The 18,585-nt window shown below is 41.0% G+C and overlaps 2 protein-coding genes across 2 annotated transcripts in view; one reads left to right on the forward strand and one right to left on the reverse strand.

The window, feature by feature from the left end:
* Positions 1-353: 353 nt before the first annotated feature.
* LOC118387172 (5-hydroxytryptamine receptor 1B-like) lies at positions 354-3,447 on the reverse strand. The gene has a single exon (XM_035775348.2). The coding sequence runs from the start codon at positions 2,983-2,985 to the stop codon at positions 1,828-1,830; it is 1,158 nt and encodes a 385-aa protein (XP_035631241.1). The 5' UTR covers positions 2,986-3,447; the 3' UTR covers positions 354-1,827.
* A 6,054-nt stretch (positions 3,448-9,501) lies between these two features.
* mei4 (meiosis-specific, MEI4 homolog (S. cerevisiae)) overlaps positions 9,502-18,585 on the forward strand; it is a 44,572-nt gene continuing 35,488 nt past the window's right edge. The window contains exons 1-3 of the mRNA XM_035774448.2: positions 9,502-10,055; positions 10,374-10,625; positions 12,732-13,306. Coding sequence (XP_035630341.1) covers positions 10,016-10,055; positions 10,374-10,625; positions 12,732-13,306 — 867 coding nt within the window. The 5' untranslated portion in view covers positions 9,502-10,015. The remainder of the gene's footprint in view (positions 10,056-10,373; positions 10,626-12,731; positions 13,307-18,585) is intronic.

An 18,585-nucleotide genomic window follows, 5' to 3' on the forward strand; every position in this document is an offset into this window, starting at 1 on the left:
ACAGCATTCAAAAGATGGCTTTATCTCCTCTCCACAATTATGAGAAACGGATACAGCAAAAAAATGTTATTACTATTTCAACATCATGATTTAACAATATCACGCCTCTACAAGCTTTTTGGCAGGAATATAGCGGTTGACCAGCATCATCATTTGTTACCACAGTCTGTTCTGAATTATAACCTGCTATGTTATCTAATACTTTGGGCTTTTTAGTTGCATTTCCATCTGACGTATGAAGTGCAAACTCATCATTTTACCATCCTTCTACCATCTTGTTTTTTTCCAAGGAAAATGGCCATACCCTTAGATTCCATTGAACATTTTATTTCTTGTATTTCACAATAGCAGAAGTGATTTGTACTCCACTGGGATGGACCTCTACTCGCAGAGTCAATGCAATTACAGTGCATTGCTTATGAGCAGAGAAGCTTTATTGTACAGCATTAGCTAATTTGGATCAAATAGAGCCTCCATTACATGAGTACTTAGCTGTTGCATCTCTGTAGTTTACTGTGGTTGTATTTGTCAAAATGTGATGTTTAACAATCAAATCTCAATGGATCTTCAACAGCTTATTATTTCTGTAAATTCTGTCAATTTTATCTAGCACTTAACACATGCAGCCTGGAATGTAAAGGGAATGCTGAGACATCTTTGAAACATTATCAATATGAGAAAGGGCACTGTAGGTGAAGAAATGTGTTAGGATCTGTATTCTTGTCTGTCATATTTGACTTTGTTTGGTATAATTCTACCAACAGCAGTATTTTGTAATACCCAGAAGGTTGCAGCAGAGTGAACTCACAGGTCATTTAAGCAGCTCCATAGCAAAATATAACAAAAACTACACACAACAAAAAAATACACACGTTACAATGCGTACAGATATAGATACTTTGATTGAGGCTTGTTTGATCAAACAAGAAGTCCGCTTATAGTCCAGTTGGAAGTAAACAACCTTATACACAATAAAAAATAATAGCCAATTGATTATTTTTACATTGACCATGAGATTAAATGAGAGGTGGTGTTAAATCATAAAATTCATGCTAATCTCACTAAAGAGTTAGAACAATAGTAAACATACAAGAAATGGAACAGGAAAGGTCTCTGTTGGCACCAAGATTTTTGACGTGACTGACTATTATTTTCCTAAGGGGGAGGGGCCTTCCCAGAGGGCTCAGAACCTATTTGTGCTTATCATTCCCACATGAGTTAGCCTACAATAAGTATATGTCCCGAATGGTACCCTGTTCCCTACAGTGTGTACTACTTTTGACCAAAAGTAGTGGACAATGTTGGGAACAGGATACCATTTGGGACGGATTCTAAATCTGTCATACAGCAGGCATTCCATGAATGTTTAAATATTAAACGTTATATTAAGCCTCTGTTCCTCCAAGTCAAAGAGCTATTGATATCCAACACATATTAACCTTGATACCAATAACGCAAAAAAGTTATTGCTGGTTTAGGTTGGAATATGAATTGTGTAGCCTGGGTGGGTGGTAATCTCATGACTGACTGCCAATCATAAGGAAGGTAGCAGACTGTATATGGCCTATTTCTGAATAGGTGTCAGTGATTAATTAATACATTTTTGCTTTGCAAAATAATCAAGTTTCCAAACTTGCCTACGGACCGTGTAGATAGGCTTATGAAGTATAATATCATGTTCCTGGGCTTTTTGAAAACATACTAGATACAATACTGCAATAGGCTAACATGCTGTAATTATTGGAGAGCTGCAGTTTGTGGTGCTGCTGACGTAGCTGAGTAAAATGAAATGGGTTTGGCACCCTTTGTCTGGTAGGTAGCTTATTTTCAGGACCTGCAACATCTAAAGCGTATTAGTTTGTGGAAAGCCTTTTTGAAATCCTCATTGGACATGGTGTAAATGATGGGGTTTATTAAAGAGTTAAGATAACCCAACCAAGTGAATATGTCAAATAATTCTGGATAGAAACATGACGCACAGACTGAAACCACTAAAGTGTAAATGAAAAACGGTAGCCAGCATATTATGTAAGCTCCAAGAATGATCCCTAAAGTTTTTGTCGCCTTTCTTTCCCTGGCAGCGGAGATCCTCTTCTTCTCCAGGAGCGCGTCGGATACAATGACTTTCACATGGTTCACATTGGCAGTTGAGCTATTCGCGTCGCAAGAAGAGGCTTCGTTCGTCCCGTAATTTAGAGAGGTGGTGGATGCCACAGAATGTGTACCCGGCGAGTTTGTAATCAAATGGGCAGAAGTGAGTCTTTTCCCCGGTTTATTAGACGACTGTTTCAAGATTCTCTTTCGGGCTTCCACGTAGATCCTACCGTAAAGGGCTATGAGTAACAAAGTGGGAATATAGAAGGCTCCAAAAGTGGAATAAATAGTGTAGAAAATGTGATCAGTATTCACGTTGCAAGTGGTAACCTCGTCCGTTTTCACCTGACGCCAGAAGAAGGGCGGCAGTGAGATGGAGATGGCAATCACCCAGGCAGTGGCGATCATCCCCGCTGCGCGCGCTGGTGTGCGCTTCTTGGTGTACTCAACCGCGTCTGTTATTGCCCAGTAACGGTCCAGTGCAATTACGCACAGGTGAAGAATGGATGCGGTGCAACACGTAATGTCTGAAGACAACCATATGTCGCACATAACTTGTCCCAAAGTCCATGTTTGACTCACCGTGTATAGTGCGCTGATTGGCATCACCAATACGGACACTAGAAGGTCTGTCAGGGCGAGTGATGCTATCAGAAAGTTTGCAGGCGTATGCAGTTTTCTGGATTGATAAATAGTAGCAATAACGAATGCATTTGATAATGTTGTTCCAAAGGTTATCAGAGATAATGTAAATGCTAAACCGGCTTGGAAAGCCAAACTATCCACCTCCTCTCCTTCAGTCGTAACATTTACATTGGTATCACTGGTTGACATATTCCAGAACTCTCCATAAATAAAAGAAGTTGGCTTCAACTGACTGGCGCGCTCCATCGTTCGACACTCTTTTGACAGATGTCATTGAGCTTTGAAGGAAAACCCTTCATAAAAAGGAGCACAGGGACTGCTTATCCAACGTAAACGTCGCATTTATTGTCATTTTCCAGGTTATGCGCAGCTCCATCCCCTTCGGTGTCCATCAGACGCACACTGCTTATCCAAAAATCACAAGAAAAAAAAAATGTGAACCCTTCTTCTTGAAATATCCTTTGCCTTGACTTCCCATTAATGTACTTTATTGTTTGTTATACATTCAGCTTTTGAACGGAATGTAGATATGAGAACCTTCCCATTCTATCCATTATTGATTGTCGTTAGGTTGCCCAATTAAACGTGCATTTATTAATTGTGTAGGCCTATCACAGTATTGATAAAAACATTTAAAGAATGATAATGATCTGTAGTAGTTTGCTTTCTTTATTGTTGTTCTTTGAGTCTGTTAATCCGCTCTTCTAGCCACTGTGCTGGATCTGCGGCACTTCAGAAGTTGGGCGCGGGCGAGGTTTCACACTTGGTTTTATAGAGAACGCTCGAGCTGGCAGAACTCTACAGATATCACACTGGTCCTCCTCTCTCTGTCTCTCAAGGCTGAGCAAGTGGTTTCATACACCGGGTCATAATGCCCTTGGGTTTAGTATTAATCATAGCCAGAAAAGGGCTATTAAACTATTTTGACATGCAAATATTGTTATGGTATCTGAAATAGACCTAACTAATAACATAATAAAACAAATCGTACATGTACAAATGCATTCCGCCACATAACATTGATTGAGATGCAGTGCAACGCCAGAAAAGTGTCAATCAGCACCTTGGATAGCTCCACACAGGCGGTCCGCTGCCAGGACCTTTGGACAGCTCCTCTTCTGAAGTTTGTTACAATGTCATCAGTTCAACCGGGAAAGCCACGCATTGTGATGATTATATAGTACTTGGATATGTTGTTGGTGATATTATTATAGTCTATATGATACTGGTTGTGCTCTGTTCTTTAGAAAATGAAAATACAGGTGTTGTAGGGGTATAATGAATACCAATGTCAAATCAAAATCAAATCAAATTGGTAGTGTACACATTTATTTATTTATTTCACCTTTATTTAACCAGGTAGGCAAGTTGAGAACAAGTTCTCATTTACAATTGCGACCTGGCCAAGATAAGGCAAAGCAGTTCGACAGATACAACGACACAGAGTTACACATGGAGTAAAACAAACATACAGTCAATAATACAGTATAAACAAGTCTATATACAATGTGAGCAAATTAGGTGAGAAGGGAGGTAAAGGCAAAAAAGGCCATGGTGGCAAAGTAAATACAATATAGCAAGTAAAACACTGGAATGGTAGTTTTGCAATGGAAGAATGTGCAAAGTAGAAATAAAAATAATGGGGTGCAAAGGAGCAAAATAAATAAATAAATTAAATACAGTTGGGAAAGAGGTAGTTGTTTGGGCTAAATATAGGTGGGCTATGTACAGGTGCAGTAATCTGTAAGATGCTCTGACAGTTGGTGCTTAAAGCTAGTGAGGGAGATAAGTGTTTCCAGTTTCAGAGATTTTTGTAGTTCGTTCCAGTCATTGGCAGCAGAGAACTGGAAGGAGAGGCGGCCAAAGAAAGAATTGGTTTTGGGGGTGACTAGAGAGATATACCTGCTGGAGCGTGCGTGTGCTACAGGTGGGAGATGCTATGGTGACCAGCGAGCTGAGATAATGGGGGACTTTACCTAGCAGGGTCTTGTAGATGACATGGAGCCAGTGGGTTTGGCGACGAGTATGAAGCGAGGGCCAGCCAACGAGAGCGTACAGGTCGCAATGGTGGGTAGTATATGGGGCTTTGGTGACAAAACGGATTGCACTGTGATAGACTGCATCCAATTTGTTGAGTAGGGTATTGGAAGCTATTTTGTAAATGACATCGCCAAAGTCGAGGATTGGTAGGATGGTCAGTTTTACAAGGGTATGTTTGGCAGCATGAGTGAAGGATGCTTTGTTGCGAAATAGGAAGCCAATTCTAGATTTAACTTTGGATTGGAGATGTTTGATATGGGTCTGGAAGGAGAGTTTACAGTCTAACCAGACACCTAAGTATGTGTAGTTGTCCACGTATTCTAAGTCAGAGCCGTCCAGAGTAGTGATGTTGGACAGGCGGGTAGGTGCAGGTAGCGATCGGTTGAAGAGCATGCATTTAGTTTTACTTTGCCAGGACCTTTGGACAGCTCCTCTTCGTTATCGCAGGTACAGCGAAATACTTGTGTTTCTAGCTCCAACGGTGCAGTAATAGGCTACCTAACAATACAAAACAATACACACAAATACAAAACATTTAAATAAAGTAATTAAGAAAGAAGGGGATGAGCATCCGGAATATAAATATATCTGTATATGATGGTGTGTATAGACTTTACGGACAGTATATGAATAGAAAAGGTGTGTACAGCAGTAGTTATATAGGATGAGCCTTGACTAGAATACAGTATATTCTGTACATTTAAAGTCGGTAAAACAGTATGTATTAAAGTGACCAGTGTTCAATGACTATGTACATAGGGCAGCAGTCTCTAAGGTGCAGGGTTTAGGACCGGGTGGTAGCTGGCTAGTAACAGTGACTAAAGTTCAGGGCAGGGTACTGGGCGGAGGCTGCTGACCTGGAGATTAGATCTGGGGCTACATGTCTGCATTAGGCCGCTGGATGCATAATTGGTCGTCCAGTCAGACCTTTGTATCTAACGATGTATCCTATGATCAATCAATGTAAAACCATAATGGCATTGCCAATCTGTCTGTCTTTTTGGATATCTTTGAGTATGGCATATAGCCTTTCTCTGTCTGTCTTTTTGTATCTCCACAAGATGAAAATAGAGAGTTGAGACTGAGATGGGCTTTGTGAACTTTGTTATTAACTTTGTAAATGATTAATATGTTGGTGCATAAATTATAGAAGACGATCTCTATTAGTGTTCAAATGAGTTATCCTCACAATCCCTCAAGTCACTATAATAGGGGAAATCAATTGTGCAATGCATATTGAAAAGGTTTGAGTTATCTTTGTGTGAAGAAGTTGAAGCAACTATGTCTCTACACCAACTGGGGATTTTATAGTTTATTAAGCTTCTTGGATTTTACTCCATTTTATACCTTCATTCTAAACTCAACTTAACTTTTAAGTGGGTCATTATTAATCTTTATTAGGCAGTCATTTCGATGAAATTATATCTGGGGTTCATTCTCTTTCCCCAACCCAGGTCTTGAACAGAGTCAAGGATGGTGAAATCTGCTGAAGAGAATAATCATCCTTATCTGCTAGTGAGAGAAATAAGGTCAAGCGGTTGCTTATTGCATTTCTATTGACAGAGACACTTTGCAATCGTGTAGAATTTCCCTTTGCAACACGAAAGCTGATTGTGATATTGATGTGAGCCTAAATGCTAATTATGACTAATGTATAGTGACTGTACATTGTAAGTCGCTCTGGATAAGAGCGTCTGCTAAATGACTTAAATGTAAATGTAAATGTAAATGTACATTATCATTAAGTACTCATTTAGGACCTGTTTGTCAGTCTGTCTTTGTTTCTTCCTGGCTGTACCTCCGCCGTCGAAGCTATGCTTTTCCAATCCTACCTGCCTTAACTCCCAGGCTTTCACCCTAAGCCAAATAGAGACATTCAGTGTCTCTACCATCTCAATTGAAATGTGTTGTTTGTTTGTTTAGCTTCATGAGCTTCTCTAATGAAAAGTGCTATACAAGTTAAATCATTTATTATTAATCATAATCGAGTGAATCTGTATTAAAATAGGCTATATCATTCGTATTTATCAAAGCTAGATTGAATGTTTGAAACATGTCCTAGAATCCTTCCTTTGTGCTGAGAACCCTGAATATCACTGATTTAATTTATTTGATCAAATCAATACGTTTCTTTCATCAGATCAATTTACTCTAAATTAGACCATCATTGTGACTGGGACAAAAGTCTTCTCCCCAAGACTTGAGATAAAAAAAACAGTAGGTCTCTGGTGTTACTGAGAAGGCCGTCTTTTATCTCTTCACTTGATTACAATGTTAATGTATTTGACTGTAAAAGGTCTACCTGAAGCTGGCCACGGTCTTGTTCCATCATGGTCTGGTATGACAGTGACAGTGTTCTTGCTGCTCTCCTCTGTCCATGAGAAGGATTTGTCAGTCAAGAGTAGGGTGCACACATTTAAAATACCCAAATGCAGGACAATAGGAGGATTTTTCAGGGTCAGTGTAGCCTAAGAATAAAAACTATCTGGCCAGGTTTTATAACTCATTTTGTGGCACAGACTTTACGTGGATAACTATACATGCAGCCAGAGACAGTAGCCAGCAACATCGTCCTTGCAAAAAAAATCTGCAACAGATTGGCTGGTGAAAGGCACACTCGGAAGTCTGAATGGACCAGCAAACTGTCAATCAACACAGGCCGGGTGAGCTAGCGAACAGATTGCTGATTTGCTGTACAGCTATAGGATCTATTTCCATTGCAGCACAAACGTCAAATTGTAGGAAGAGAGGATTGCCATAATAATGAAATATGCAGCTCCAAAAAAAATTGGTGACCAAGAATATTAACTGTTTACTTTGCAAACGCACCAGCAATGGGACAACAATTACTAGCATATGCTAACTGGTCATTTGGTATGTAACAATTACTTGAAATTGATCATTTACTTATGAAGCTTGCATTTAGGATTTTTTTGTTAAAATTATTACTGTTGCGAAGATGCACCATAGGCGCGGCTCTTCACATGCACTCTCCAAACTTCCACCACTGGAAGGTGCTTTATGTGCTCTTGTTGAAATGTTTGCTGTTGCTTTCCATGTTTAAATGCATAGACCCTATGAGGTGAATCTATGTTCCATCTAATACTATAATAATTGCTAGCGTTTCATCATTCCATCCCTGTACCGTGTATTGCAACATATTTCTATTCAATTTTTAATAGGCCTACATAGACATTTCTGTTTCATGTTTGATAGGCCTACGACAAATTTCCATTTAGCCAACCATTTGTTACCCTGCTCTGAGTGGGCTCGATGTTTATAGTGCACATGCACATTCCTAAGACCCATGAGGTAAAAGTTATGTTTATTTCATTCAATGTATGGTTTCCTTTGTTTATATTTCCCGGGTTATGCCAGAGTTATGTGCGTCTGTTTCCATTCTGTCATTTTTGTTGTTCATAAGGAGCGCGCTCCTCAGTGCGTGGCCTGCGCTCCACGCTTTGGAGTCAAAGTTGAATAAGAGAACATTATTGTTCCATGTATGCATGGTGTTGAAATATAGTGAATAATCATTAAGTCTGATTAAGAAGAATGTACCAATGTATGTGGATGTGGAAATGGCCTTTTACATTGTAGAACCAATGTATTGGTTGTAATTGTCAATTGGGTAATTGTGTGGTCCTGGGGGCCAAGTGCTTATATTATGCAGGCCTACCTGTTTGAGCTCCTGTTAGACAGATTCGATTTGGTTTCTCAAGGGGAGGCTGTTCAGTCTTGCCCTCTAGCTATGTCCGTTCAGATTGTATCCGGTTTAACCTGTCCTAAGGCTATTTCTTTTGGGCTATTGCCCTTGTATATTTGGTAAATATACTTGTATATTTTGAATGAAATGGCGTTTTTACCATTGGATCACCAAGACCTATATATATCTTTTTACTAGACTTGAGACTCTTAGAAAGCATGACTTGGGCTTGACTCGAGTCTTGACCTGTTTGTTCTACTTGGGACTCGACTTGAGACTCGGGTCTTGTGACTTTCTTGTGACTCGAATAATAGTGATAGTAGTCCCACCTCTATCATTTCTCAAAGATGTTACCGATATGTATATATATATTTACTATTCAGCTGACCATCCTTAAACCTAATAAGAATAAGTTTTTTTTTTGGTGTAACAGTAACGTCATGCCTTTATATTTGGTTATGTAGAACACCAATGAATCATTATGTGATCTTCCGAGACATTGATTCAGCTTTGATCTAACTAAACGAGCACCTTTGTGAGAAGTGGCGGGTGCTATGGTAGCACTACACCCCCGCAGTCCGCTGAACCGAACAAGCAATTGAAGCGCCCCTACTCTTTTGCCTCTTTTGCCCGACCACCTGTGTGGCTGTTTTATGAAAATCTGGGAATATTTGGCCAAGGAAACATTTCTGGTTGTTTTTAAAACAGTTAGGAAATGAGACTTTTAAAAGGGGATTGAGTGAAGTAGCAGAAAATATGTTGAATGAGCATCTAATAAGCATGGAGAGCCTCACATGTTTGACTAATTTACCTCATATCTTTCAGTTTAATATGGCTATTTACTTACTTTTGTAGCTCTTCACTAAAAGCACACGAGTTAGGCTGAACTGTCCTCTCCAACTTTAGCTGGAATTTAGCCCTAAAGGATTTGAGAAATATGATTGGTTGACGATAGGCCTATGACGTTGGCCTTACGTCTCATCTTGCGCTGCACAGCATGTCAGAGCTCAACAACGATTGGAGATGCGTTTAACATCACCAGTTGGCTTACGCTACCACATCCTTATGATATATATTTTAATACGCGCAACGCGACTGCAAGAGAGGTCTGAATGTCTGACTGAAATACGGGACAAATTATATAGATTTTTTTCTTCTAAATTAGTGGCGTTTGATGTTCGGTTGCGAGACAAAGGGCCAAAATCCAGGACTCATAGTCACACTTCAATTAATAAATTGAAAGTACTGGATATGTTCAGCAAAACATATCGCAGGTTTGGCCAGTCTCATGCACACGCGCTTTCATATGATTGACAGCGATCATCATGCGCGAGAGGCTAACTACTGGTAACAAATGGCCTTGTTTAGCCACCGAACGTGCTCGTTCAGGCAGGCATCATATCTGATATTTTCACAACACAACGAGAACAAGAGTAACTAGGGTGACTAGCCAAGTTAGCTAACTATATGAAGTTAGTAAAAATACCAATACGTTGGGGTAATCCGCCTCAAGTTTTTATGAACTCGGCTTGAATGATGGATCACAAAATTGAGCGAAGTCCGGCTACCAATGGTAAAATTGCATAGCTAACTTTGGCTAGCTAGCTTGTTAGTGTGATGTTGTGTTTGCCTACTTGTTCGTTTTAACGCAACGTGTTTACCATTCCCCAATGTTAGGCAGCCAATTATCGTGACATTGATGGGCTAGCTAGTTAAGATACTTCTTGCAAACATTGGGCAGACGGTTAGTTGCTAACGTTAGCACCAATATTGTGGAGGAAGATGGCTAATTGCGCATAGGCAGGAGTGTCTGGTGTCGAACGAGACTAGAAGATGCATAGCTAGCTAGCTAAATGAACACAACAACATGATTGTTTCCCCTTGCTTTCAGGGACAGACACCGCGGAATGGGGTCTTAGAAAAGCTAAACTTGTCGTGGCTGTTGCCATAATAAAGAGTAAACCTCGCGGGATAAGTGGTCGGGAGCATGCGGAACATTTGGCCAACAAGCTGAATAGCCAGACTGAGGCCTGGAAGACCAAAGCTCAGAGGCTGCAGGAGGAAGTGCTCAGAATGCGTCAAAAGCTCCTTCTCACCCAGATGCTCTCAAAGCCAAAGAACACCAGTGGAACAGAAGCTGGTGGTGGGTCTCATTCATCCTCTGCTAGTTTGTAACTAGCTAACCGCCAGTCCTTTAAAGTGTGACTAATAGCATATTTAGACATTTAATTTAATAAAAATGTGTCTTCTATTGGTCCATCACATGTGAATACAGTATACTCAGTAGGCCCGTTGTACATTAGGTCTGCTGGATAGGTCCAAAGCAATGCATTTAGAATTAGATATGTCACAGTAAATAGCCTCCCAGTTTTATTATTTTGTTAAATTGAAGAACAGTAGGATTCATGCTCATTTAAATGTAGCATATTTTCATGGATTGGATTACAATGTCTACATGAGGAGTGGAGCCTAGATTTCACACCTTAGCTATCAGCCGGGGTGGGGTGTAGAGAATGACACAAATATTAATTTCCACAAAGTTTGCTGCTTCTGTGTCTTTAGATATTTTTGTCAGATGTTACTATGGAATACTGAAGTATAATTACAAGCATTTCATAAGTGTCAAAGGCTTTTATTAACAATTACATGAAGTTGATGCAAAGAGTCAATATTTGCAGTGTTGACCCTTCTTTTTCAAGACCTCTTCAATTCACCCTGGCATGCTGTCAATTAATGGACCCAAAATATCAATGTTTTGTTCCCCGAGCCACTTAGTTATTACATTTAAGTCATTTATCACTTTTGCCTTATGGCAAGGTGCTCCATCATGCTGGAAAAGGCATTGTTCGTCACCAAACTGTTCCTGGATGGTTGGGAGAAGTTGCTCTCGGAGGATGTGTTGGTACCATTCTTTATTTATGGCTGTGTTCTTAGGCAAAATTGTGAGTGAGCCCACTCCCTTGGCTGAGAAGCAACCCCACACATGAATGGTCTCAGGATGCTTTACTGTTGGCATGACACAGGACTGATGGTAGCGCTCACCTTGTCTTCTCTGGACAAGCTTTTTTCCGGATGCCCCAAACAATCGGAAAGGGGATTCATCTGAGAAAATGACTTTACCCCAGTCCTCAGCAGTCCAATCCCTGTACCTATTGCAGAATATCAGTCTGTCCCTGATGTTTTTCCTGGAGAGAAGTGGCTTCTTTGCTGCCCTTCTTGACACCAGGCCATCCTCGAAAAGTCTTCGCCTCACTGTGCATGCAGATGCACTCACACCTGCCTGCTGCCATTCCTGAGCAAGCTCTGTACTGGTGGTTCCACGATCCCGCAGCTGAATCAACTTTAGGAGACGGTCCTGGCACTTGCTGTACTTTCTTGGAAGCCCTGAAGCCCCTTCACAACAATTGAACCGCTCTCCTTGAAGTTCTTGATGCTCCGATAAATGGTTGATTTGGGTGCAATCTTACTGGCAGCAATATCCTTGCCTGTGAAGCCATTTTTGTGCAAAGAAATGATGACTGCACGTGTTTCTTTGTAGGTAACCATGGTTGACAGAGGAAGAAAAATGATTCCAAGCACCACCCTCCTTTTTGAAGCTTCCAGTCTGTTTTTCAAACTCAATCAGCATGACAGAGTGAGCTCCAGCCTTGTCCTCGTCAACACTCACACCTGTGTTAACGAGATAATCACTGACATGTCGTCAGCTGGTCCTTTTGTGGCAGGGCTGAAATGCAGTGGAAATGTTTTTTGGGGATTCAGTTCATTTGCATGGCAAATAGGGACTTTGCAATTAATTGCAATTCATCTAATCACTCTTCATAACATTCTGGAGTATATGCAAATTGACATCATACAAACTGAGGCAGCAGAATTTTGTGAAAATTAATATTTGTTTCATTCTCAAAACTTTTGGCCACGACTGTATTATTGAACTGAAGGCCATTGTGGCTTGCTCATTAATGAAGTTGAGCATCATGGACACACAAGGTTGCTTTGGAAACAAGGCCCGTTGATGTGCAAAACAAGTAAGAATTAGACCTATATGAAATTACACAAGGTGGTGGTGAATTACTTAAAAGGCTAGAGAGACATAATTGAATGGAGTTTAATGACAAAGCTAATTGTGTGAAAACTGAGGGTGTTTTAATTATAGGGCCTAATGCTTAATTCAGTGACACAGAGTATAATGAAGCTGTCAATGAGATATGAATAGTGATGAAGCTCATGTCCTACTTGGTGCAACCTGCAGGAGATGGCTTCATGGACCTGCTCTCTCAGGACTTCATGGGGCCGGGCTTGGTGAAAGATCCGCTCAACTCAGACATGGACTCCGGCTGTGGGATGGAGAACAACACAGAGACACTTCTGCCCACTCAAGACTCTGCAGAACCCAGTGCCCAGCCCGCCTTCCCACCTGTCACCACCACACCCCCCCAGATCCCATTCTCCAGCCTGTGTGGGGCAGACCCTCGTGGGAAGGCCATGCTGCTCCACATGCAGTTTCTCCAGAGCCTGTGTGGGCTGAACAGGGTGGAGTGGGAGGCAATGGGTGCGGAGGCTGGAGGGTTTAGCCTGGACAGGGACAAGGACAGGTCCGTGGTGGCAGACTCGGTGTGCCAGCTGCTGTCCTGTGTGGTGTCTGCTAGTAGGGATGACAGACCCCTGCCCCCACGCTCACTGCTCCTGCAGGCGTCCCGGGTGGCGGCCCAGGCAGTGGATCACTGGCTCTCCCACAGACAGCCCTCCCAGCTATTTGTGACAGGCATGGAAGATTCCCTGAAAGAGCTCACTGATGTTCTATTACGCAACGGCCAGCTCAACAGGGTAAGAAAACATAATGCATATCGTAGTGTATTAATGACAATATATTTTACAGTACTATATTTGTGTAGGTGTTTAAAATATACTTCCTTTAGGAGGTAAAACCAGACATTAAATTCCAAAGCGAGAGGTTCTCAGTCCTAGTCTCACTTACAGTTTGGATGATCATAGCATGGCTAAATGTAATATCAAGTTGACTGGAGATTGATGAGTTCAGTGGTTCTTAGTATGCAGTCCAGAATAACAGCCTGTATGTTTCATTACCCTCAGAAAGAAATGACAGTCATCAAAGTGGCATTGAGGTTTATAGATGATCATATCTCCAGCTGACTGATTTTCTGATTCACGCCCCTACCTTTAAGGTATCTGTGACCAACGGATGCATATCTGTATTCCCAGCCATGTGAAATCCATAGATTAGAGCCTAATGAAATTATTTAAATTGACTAATTTACTTACATGTACTGTAACTCAGTAAAACCTTTGAAATTGTTGCATGTTGCATCTATATTTTTGTTCAGTGTAAATTGAAGACAGACAATTTTCTGTTTTAATGCACAGTAACATTAATATACACTGAGACTGTAGGAGGAAGGAAATGAGAGCATGGAGAAACAAGTGAGATAAAATGGGGAACGCCACCACACCCACTGTTATGACTAATCATGAGATATGACTGGCAGCACCAATACTTATTAGCTTCTGAGGGGACAGACAATCACCTTAGTGTCAGTAGGCTTGAATAAATGCTGTCACAGTTGAGTTGTGAAGGGCGTGTTGTCCCTTTCCGAATGAAGATTAATAGGTGGGAGGTTATATGTTGCTTTTAGGCCAATTGTTATTACAAATCTAGCCACTAGTCACTTTGGATTTCCTGAAAAACTGCTTGAAAGATTCTTACCTGGCGTAAAGCATTATGGTGATTGTTGTACCAAACAACTTCCAGTCGTTGGACCATTGGTTGAGAGGCTGCTGAATCATAGTTATTTTGGTTACCAGATTATATGAATGGCCAGCAGTTTGCATGTTAGTCTTGGCTGGAACCAGGAAACAAATCTGTCACCAGAGACTAATGTGTCATAGCATTTCCATTATCCCCAAATAGACAGTATGTTGTCCGTCTGTATAGGCTAGGTCAGGGATGGGCAACTTTGATGGGGGTGGGGGCCACAATTAATCTGAATTCATCACTAGGGGCTGCAGTTGTGCTGCCAACATGCCCTGACCATGATTACTATGTTTAGATATATGGCCGCTAGACTAACAATCTAAACATTTTAGCTGATATGGGCTAATTGAGTGACTCTCGGGATTGACATAACAAGAGAAAAACTGCTGATGCACACATTTCGAAATGGCACCTTGTGTATTCTACTATTCTAACTCGCAACAGTAAGTTGAGACCCGAACTGAGGGGGGGGATTGATCCGAGGTAGAGTGTAAATGTAAATAATGTATAGTGTAAATAATGTATCGAATGATTTCCATTGGGAGCTCTCAAACATGTCTGGCTAAAGTTCCGTTAGATATTTGCAAACACTGTATCCCAAGTGCTACCCTACTCCTTTTTTAGTGCACTACTTTTGACCAGTGTCCACGATCAAAAGTAGTGCACTGTATAGGAAATAGAGTAGCATTTGTGACACCTAGCACGCTTTGGTCTCTGCGTCTTTAGCATGTCCTCAAGGTTACTGTTATTTAACGGGACGGTAGATTGATGACCAGTCAGTCAAGAGGGAAAACATATAAGCTAGAAGTCAGCTTAATGTCAGTCAAGGAGGAACAGTCACGGCTGCTCTAGTCTAGAGTACAGAATGTTTTCCCAATCGTAATACAGTGTGTACAAAACCCTCACAGCCATGTTGCCTGCACCTGCCACCAGTATTCCAGAGTGGAATAGCCTAAATCATTGCAATGGTTTCTGCATCACCTGTAACAGCTCTCGTTGGTAGAAGAGTGGACCAAAGCGCTGCGGAGAAATTGTTCATGATACTTTTATTATAAAAAAAAAACACTCAAACAAAATAACGAAAGCGCACAGTTCTGTCAGGTACAGACACTGAACAGAAAACAAGATCCCACAAAACCCAAAAGGAAAATGACAACTTATATGTGATCCCCAATCAGAGACAACGATAGACAGCTGCCTCTGATTGGGAACACACACACACACACACACACACACACACACACACACACACACACACACACACACACACACACACACACACACGGCCAAAAACAAAGAAATAGAAAACATAGACATTCCCACCCGAGTCACACCCTGACCTAACCAAACATAGAGAATAAAAAGGATCTCTAAGGTCAGGGCGTGACATCACCAGTATTCACGGTACACAACACAGTTTGAGGCAGTCTGGGACAGTTTATTCTCAAGTGCAAACTACTCAATAATGACCTTTGTTGAAAGGTTAGAGAAGTTATGATATCAAACTAATTGACATCAAGTTTCCTCATGAATATAATATATATATATATATATATATATATATATATATATATATATATATATATAGTTCCTTTAAAAAAAATCTGTCAATTTGTCTCTTAATCAAAATAGGATCAATGTTTGCTGTAAAATGTTTGCCATTATGGCTAACTTTGATTTATCTTAATATAGAGATCAATTGGCTGTGTCAAACTATCACAATTCTGAAATATTTTAAACTTGTCATGTGCCCATGGGCATCAGCAACAAGCCAACATGTTGGCGTGAAGTGGTGCAGCATGGTTGAGTGGACCTGCAATTTAGGACTGCGTAATACATTGATTGTTAAGTCACTTATAATGAAAACAGGACAAACAAGTGCCCAGGGAAACAATTTTAGGAGGCTCTCAAACTCACTCCAAGCGGGTGGCCTCACTCCTTTGGTCCAATAGTTTCTGGTGTAAAATACGACAATAAGAAAGTCCGAACTAAAGTGGCTTGTTCTTGTTCGGAGGAGAGCATCATAGAATACCGCTGTAACTCTCTTTCACATGGCCATTTACAGGACAGTGAATGATCAGGACGAACCTGCAGCACTCTGTGCTGTGCCTCTGTGTGTATGAATCACAGACTGATGAAATTGGGCTGTAGCTTTGGGACAGGAGGGCATGATGCAATGTCCTCTACTGCTGTCACAGGGACAAAGCTCCTCAGCCCTGTTCTGTCTGTAGGACTGTGGAATCAGCAGCAGAATAACAGAGGCTACATCCCATATTCCCTATAGCAGTGTTTCTTAATCCTGGTCTTGAGGACCCGAAGCGGTGCACATTCTTGTTTTTGCCCGAGCACTACACCGCTGATTCAAATGATTAACTCCTCATCAAGCTTTGATGATTTGAATCAGGTGTGTAGTGCTAAGGCAAACAGAGAAATGTGCACCCCATTGGGTCCTCAAGACCAAGATTAAGAAACACTGCTATAGGGAATATGGTTCTATTTGGGATGCAGTTTCTGTCATTCTGTTGCTGATTCCCCAGGACCAGGATTAAGAACTGCCCTATAGAATGCACTACTTTTGACCAGTGTCCTTAGGGTGCCTTTTGTGACTCACATCACTCCAGACATCCTTGATTGTGTTTGTAAAGAAAAACAATTCTATTCACCTCATGCCTGACTGATATTGCCGGTGAATAAAGTCATTAGCCAGGTAATTTTTACTCCGGCTGCCTGTATCAAGCCAAACAGCAGTCGGCCTTTGGGTCATTTCCATGCAAATGAAGGCTGCTCACTGCTCAGAAGGCTGATCACTGACACAGCTTGAGTGACTAAGGAAGAGTAGGCTGTATGCCGTTTCAGAAGGAGGAGCATCACTGCTGCAGAGTATTCTTTTTTTGCGATGGAGGCATCAGAGATACCGAAGGAGTTGTTTAAATGATTTCCAGCTCCATCCTGTAATTAGCGTAATAGGAGCTGTCTCCTCTGCTTTGGGATGACGCTGATGCTACTGGAGCTTATTGATGTCATTTGCAGTTGTGGAAATAGGATCCTTCAGTGATGTGACTTTATATTTATAACCCTCATTTCATTCAAGTTGATTAATTTCAATAAAAAAAAACTGTAAATTAAACCAGATCCATCCTATTGCTGGCTCGAACTGTGTTAGTTAATTCTGCTGAGTAACTAAATGTGGGCGTAATATTTTTTCTTCCTATTTCACACATGTGGAAGTGTGTTAATGTGTTTACCATGTTATGAATTGGTGGTTTGGTTTATAACAACGAACAAAAGCTTGAATGGTTATCAGCATCCTCAAGGAGGAAATCCTTAATTGAAAAATATGTTGTATTTTTATTCCTGTTCTAAACTGTGCTTCTTTAGGCCTCCTGGGAATCTGCCAGCAATTTTCTATTAGGCTTAAATCTCTATCTTGACTTCAAATGCACGCTTCATTCCCTAGCAATGTGAAAAGAGATGAACTGTTACCATCAAGACGATGATGATGAAATACGCTATAGAGGCCTCTCTCAATAGCTGACATACTGTCAAATAATTTGGACTGGGTATTTCATCTGGAGACGTGAAATAGGTAGGCGATATCATTTACACCGACTGCAGCCCTCAACCTGGGTGATGATGGTAATGCCACAGAAGACAGAACTAGATTGAGATTCTATGGTTAATGCTGAGGCCCTTATGTCTGAATCTTTACCTGGCCCTGTCTGTCTGTAATGGCTTCACAGCTGTCTAGGGGCCAGTCTACTCTAGTCATGAAGGTGACGCGCCTAGATTAAATGGAATATCGTGACTCCCCAGAGGCACCAGTCAAATGTCACTCTCATAGCGTAAAAGGCTCAAGACTATAAGGTGATATTATTTCATGACAGTATTTTATTTCAACTGAGAATAGCACAAAGTTTAGTTTTCTGTCTGGTCACATAGTAGTCTCACTTATTATCTCCCTTTTCTCTTAGGGTGCTCAGTTATTACCTGTATCTTATGTGAAGACCTACAATTTGTCCAGCTTGTTCTCTTTGCGATATCGAAAAACCTTAGGCCTATAGTCTGAAATCTGAATACATCTTGTATCATAGTGTTTACGGTAGCCTATTGCATAGCATAGCCCTGCATACTGTGCAGGGATGATATTATAGTACAACCGTTCTCGTACGCTGTTCAAAACAAATTGCCAGTAGCCTAGCTATACACTGTGTACTCCATGACATACAGTGCCTTGCGAAAGTATTCGGCCCCCTTGAACTTTGCGACCTTTTGCCACATTTCAGGCTTCAAACATAAAGATATAAAACTGTATTTTTTTGTTAAGAATCAACAA

This window comes from Oncorhynchus keta, chromosome 8, assembly GCF_023373465.1.
Source record: "Oncorhynchus keta strain PuntledgeMale-10-30-2019 chromosome 8, Oket_V2, whole genome shotgun sequence".
Lineage (NCBI taxonomy): Eukaryota > Metazoa > Chordata > Actinopteri > Salmoniformes > Salmonidae > Oncorhynchus > Oncorhynchus keta.